The sequence below is a fragment of the Populus trichocarpa genome, chromosome 3, assembly GCF_000002775.5.
Source record: "Populus trichocarpa isolate Nisqually-1 chromosome 3, P.trichocarpa_v4.1, whole genome shotgun sequence".
Taxonomy (NCBI): domain Eukaryota; kingdom Viridiplantae; phylum Streptophyta; class Magnoliopsida; order Malpighiales; family Salicaceae; genus Populus; species Populus trichocarpa.
The window spans coordinates 6,929,368-6,934,443 of record NC_037287.2 but is presented as its reverse complement, the minus strand read 5'-3'; the positions used below and the strand labels follow the sequence as shown (position 1 = coordinate 6,934,443).

Sequence of the window (5,076 nt, the reverse complement as noted above, 5' to 3'; positions counted from 1 at the left end):
CTTATGTTTATAATTGCTATTTGCTTTTTCCTTATCATTTTTTTATTGAAATTTTTTATCTATCAAATTTGGTTCTCATTCTTTTGATTGTTACTTATTTTATTTGAAATAATTTATGAAATGTTAATTATTATTATTTTAATTTCTTCATCTTTTATTTTTTTTTAATTTTTTAGATTTGATCTCTATTATTTTGATTATTATTTATTTTATTTGAGATAATTTATGAAATTATATATTTTTTTCAATTTCATTCTCATTCAACTTTTTAATTTGTAAGATTTGTTCCTCATTATTTTAATAAACTTGAGAAAAATAAAACATTAATAAGTTATTTTCCAGCTCATTTTCCATGACATAACCAAATACTGGAAAGTGTTTTCCAATTTATTTTTCATTACACTACCAAATATCAAAAAACTACTTTCCAGCAAATAAACAGACCCAAGTTGACTGCATTTTCTTGATCAAAAAAAGAAAAAAACACTGGACGGCACCTTCAGGTTTTCAAATTTTGGAGCTAAACAATTTGGTAATTTATCACCTGCGCCAGAACATACCCACATAACTCCAAAATAATTAATTTTGATTAGTAGCAAACTACAAGGAATCTTCAGGGAAACCAGGCTAGTAAAATTATTTATTGTCATTGTATTCAGAAGATGGAGCAGAGAAATTGCAAGATAAAAATCAAACACTATCTCTGTAAAACAAGACTAAAGTTAAGCTATTGACAACCTAACTTTCATTGCTTAAGCAAAAAAAAAAAAAAAACTTTCTCATTTCATTGATTAGGCAACATGATCACCCATAACTGTTGTAAAGAATTTACACAAAGCATTCTTTGTTCTATGCTCGCTATTGCTTGTCAGCATTTAGCTGAAGCGAAAAGCTTCGAGAAGAAAGAAGTCTTGGTACTTCAACTTCCACATTCTTCTCACAGTCAAGCCTTTTTAAATATCACTTCGGATAAGAACGCCCCTCTTCACTAACCAATTCCTCGATGACCAAATCTTCATCAACTTTGGTGCATGACCGCTGCATTCTGACGCCGCTTATGCTATTTCTGGAAGCCATTATTTCATTGAGTGGAAGCCTCTTCTTTGATCCTGGATCCGGCCTTTGTTTTGGCGCACTATGAGACCTCAATTTGGCCTTAAAGGATTGCGTGTTTGCCATGTAATTGTGGAAGTTCGAATAAGGCTTAAAGTAGGCATCTCCGCAAATGCTCCTTGCCGGTGTGGCAGGGGCATTGCACCGGGCAGAGTTTGCAAATCTTGGAGTACTGTGTGCAGTGGAGAACCTACATTCCTCGCCAGTGAAGTACCACTCAAGATCTTGATAATGTTTGCACTCAGGGATGGAGATTCTAGCTGGTGTAGGACAAGGAAGAGGTGACGAGATAGCCTGGTAGGGAAGTTCTTCACCACATTCTGATAGTGCAATATTAATCCTACGAGATCTTGATCTTGGCTTGTAGGTGTCAATTTCAACTATCTTAGGGCTTTCATCAAATACAGTCGTGTCATAAGATGTGGATAGCCTCTTGCTGTGAAATTCACTTCTCATATCATCAAACCTCTCCTGGAACCCAAAAAGAAATTGTCAAAAAAAATTTCACCACAATAAGAAACGGGACAGCCTATACAAGAATGAAAATATGGTTCTTACCAAGGATTTTCGTGGCCTGTGTTCAGAAAATCTAATCTCTTTGTTCAACCAACGACGAGCATGTTGAGACAGAACAGAATTTTGAGCTCTTATGAGAGCTTGCATACTATGAAGAGTTGCAGCAGCCCGTTTTCGGACTAAATAGCCCCTAACAACAGCTTGTAGCTTAACCAGCCCTTTCAATGCGCGAAGAGCTTTTCGGGCCTGAGAAATTAAATAAAAAATAAACTCATTAGAAGCAATTAATCCATAAAAACACATTGCGATGAATTTCCAAAAAAATTACTCTCACATCAATTAGAAAAGGTAATTGAATGGCATGGAAAGAATTTCCAATCAATAGTTCAACCATAAAGGCATAGTTTAAAATTCAAATTTCAGATTCTGGAGAGTGGACCATTTCAAATAGGTCAAACAGAAAGAATGAAAGGAACAAAAGCAAAATCAATGGCCATGTCAAAAGAAAACTTGGAAACATACGAATACTGATTTACCCCAGAAAACATATGCACTGTTCTGTTAGCTATTGTATCTACCTGTCTTAACATATGATGGTAGGACAAATGTACAATTAAGGAAAGTATAGTTTAGCACCACCGTTGATTAAATCTGAAGCTGCCTTCATTGCCATGTTAACATGAATTTTATTTTATTTTTAACAAAAGAAATTGATAGTGTCATTTTGCGTAGCATTTGAATTGGAGCTTCTAGGTTATGACAGCATCGAGAAAAGCAAGATTCAGTCAAAGCAACTTATCTTAACCATGTCAAAGAGCATATATACTGTTTCATTACCCTCATGTTTCACGGCTTTGAAGCAAAGAGTAGAGATTAAAGCATCAACCAAGAAAAAAAATTGTACCATTGACATAATAATGTAAGAAACTGAAAAAGTCCAGAAACATCTCTCATTACCGTGAAAAAAATTCTGCAGCAACTGCAAAAACCAGATATAGCCAGATCGGATAACCAATTTTTAAACTTGAATTTTTGAGCCCCTGAAATGCAACAAATCAAAATTCAAGAATTCACTTACCAAGTAGCCTCTAAAGACAGTTTGAATTTTTACTGCAGCCCATTTCTCCTTCCCTCCACCCAACATTGTGCCTCTGCCATGGCTGGTGAGCCTCACGACGGCAACCGCTGCCTGAGCTGCAGCCACTGCAGCATCAGCTGCTGCAGCTGTGGCTGCTGCCACTGCAATTGCATGCTTGTTCTGCTCTCTTTCCGTCTCAGAAAGGTAGGAACTGAGCCAGGCAGCATCTTTCATGTTCCCTGAAAGAGTCGCTGGAGCGTCATCCTTCCCTGATTTGGAAAAGCTCCACCTTTTCTTCTCTTTCTTGTCACTTGAAATTGGTGTGGCAACATCGTCTCTTTCTTTATCTCTGTCTTTCTTCATGCCCAATAAGCCCTTTAGCCACCTTGTAGCTCTGCCCATGGTCAACTCTTATCTATTTCTTTCACGGACCAACTTGAAGTGACAAAACAGATGGAGAAATGATACAAGTAGCCAAGAATCCTATATAGATAAACAATGTATTAAAGCTCTGATATAACAGCACCGCTTTGGAGTAAGAGTGTGTTTACGCTTTTTTTAACAGTTTAAAGTGGAAAAGACTAGGACTAAGAAACCTGTGTCAAAGAACTTTAGGGGCCTGTGGCTATTTTGAAGTGTGAGAAATGGACAGAAAAAAAAGAGGTATGACAGGAATATTTGTATAAGAGGGGTCCTGAAGAACAAAATGTGTGTTTCAAAAACTGAAAACAAGAGCCCATGAGGGGTGTTTATAGAGTATAGAATATCAAGAACTGCAAGATCTTTAGAATCTTTACAGGTTGCAAGCAGAGAAGTGAAGAGAACAGTGTGGGAGCAGTATAAGAAAAAACTTAAAATAAATAGATAAAGATTAGGTTTTTTGAAAAGAAAATCTGACACAACCTCGTGAAAAACTGTATTACAAGACAAAAGGAGGTCACAGAAAGAAACAGAGATGCAGATTCAAACAAACGTTAAAAAAATGTTCAAATACTCATCAGGAATACACAAACAAGGATTAGAAGACAGAAAAGCATAACAAGTGAAAACTTCAACAATAATAATTTTTGTTACAAAGGCAGAAGTATATTATAAATAAACATCAAAGATTGGAGACATGAGGTAAAATCTACTTACCTTCTCAAATTCAAATAAAAAAGAAAAAAACTATAAAATAATTATTTTAAGGAAAATAACAAGCCTATCTCTTTAAAAAAAAATTCTCTTCTCACTTTCTTTCAGTAGGAAAGTATACATCTCTCTATAAATTTCTGGAGCAACGTGAAGTAAATATGCCCACTGACCATCCCGTGAATCAATTCACCTTAAAGCATTTCTTTTTCAAAATCCGTTTTGAGTATATTTTGCCTCCCTCTCTCACTCCCCACCTAAACCAAAAATGAAAGATACCCTCTTTCTCTCACTCTCTCCTCTCTACAGAAAGAAAGTTCATTGAAGACGCACAAAAGGTAGAAAGCCCATTAAAGGGATGCTTTTAATAGGTTCTCTCAATTCCAAAAGAATGAGTAAAAAAGAAAAGCTGATACCTTCTCTTTCTCTGCTGGGTTAGGAGAAGATGTTTCTTCTATGATTTGTGGCTCAGTATCTCTGCAATTGATTCTCGAAAGTAGTATGGTAGGAGTTGTTTTTAAAATTATTTTTGTTGAAAAATATTTTAAAATAATATTTTTTTATTTTTTAAAATTTATTTTTAATATACATCAAAACTTTAAAAACCTTTAAAAAGTTAATTTAAAATTAAAAACAATCAAAAATTTTAAAAAACATGATCCAACTACAAAACCAGACACGGCACAAGTCTTTCAGTTTGATTACTCAAAATCAAAAGGGAGTTCCGTTCTGCAAATGGGGATTTGACTATTGTAGATTTGGAATCCTTTTTGGCAAATAAGGACACTGATGGGCTTAAGAAGAGAGAGAAGAAGAGGGCAGGACCGTAGGAGAAAGGTTTAATGCCTCCATTAAATAATTTCCTGATTCTTGGGATATTAAGATTATTTTCCATAATATTAGCAGTTACCGGGGTGTTGAAAGTTGACAGTTTGTGGTAGAAAGTTTGAGAGTGAGGAGTGAGGACTAAATAATACCTAAATCATCATTAAGTGAATTAAAAATTTTGATTTTTAAATTTCAATGAAGATCTTGATTTTTGATCCCTTGACTGTGAAACCTTCAACCGAAAGAGATCATCATCATGCACAATTATTATCAGTAGCAGGTGATGTTGATGGAATAAACTCGATAGGAAATTTGAAAGAATTATTATTGAACCAACTTGTCTATCCTAACATTGGGAGGGAAATTCAAAAGTAATGATAGAACAGGTATAAGTTGGACTGTTGGAGTAG

At 34.9% G+C, this 5,076-nt stretch overlaps 1 protein-coding gene across 2 annotated transcripts; it reads right to left on the bottom strand.

Annotated features, from left to right (window-relative positions):
- Nucleotides 1-763: 763 nt before the first annotated feature.
- LOC7461937 (protein IQ-domain 26) lies at nucleotides 764-4,689 on the bottom strand. 2 transcript variants are annotated; one of them, XM_002304187.4, is made up of 4 exons: nucleotides 4,255-4,689; nucleotides 2,708-3,190; nucleotides 1,672-1,875; nucleotides 764-1,584 (listed from the first exon to the last, which is right to left on the bottom strand). In XM_002304187.4, exons 2-4 carry the CDS (start codon nucleotides 3,107-3,109, stop codon nucleotides 961-963), a joined length of 1,230 nt encoding a protein of 409 aa, XP_002304223.2. In that variant the 5' UTR covers nucleotides 3,110-3,190; nucleotides 4,255-4,689; the 3' UTR covers nucleotides 764-960. The 2 variants fall into 2 exon arrangements, with proteins under 2 accessions (XP_002304223.2, XP_024452862.1); XM_024597094.2 differs by lacking the exon at nucleotides 4,255-4,689 and adding an exon at nucleotides 3,845-4,227.
- Nucleotides 4,690-5,076: the final 387 nt, after the last annotated feature.

Excerpts from the sequence above, each read along its gene's own strand:
- LOC7461937 (XM_002304187.4), bottom strand. The coding sequence starts at position 3,109 with ATGGGCAGAGCTACAAGGTGGCTAAAGGGCTTATTGGGCATGAAGAAA. Across the intron at positions 1,876-2,707 it reads CTGTCTTTAGAGGCTACTTG|GCCCGAAAAGCTCTTCGCGC; the intron begins GTAAGTGAATTC and ends TTAATTTCTCAG. Across the intron at positions 1,585-1,671 it reads ACAGGCCACGAAAATCCTTG|GAGAGGTTTGATGATATGAG; the intron begins GTAAGAACCATA and ends TTTGGGTTCCAG.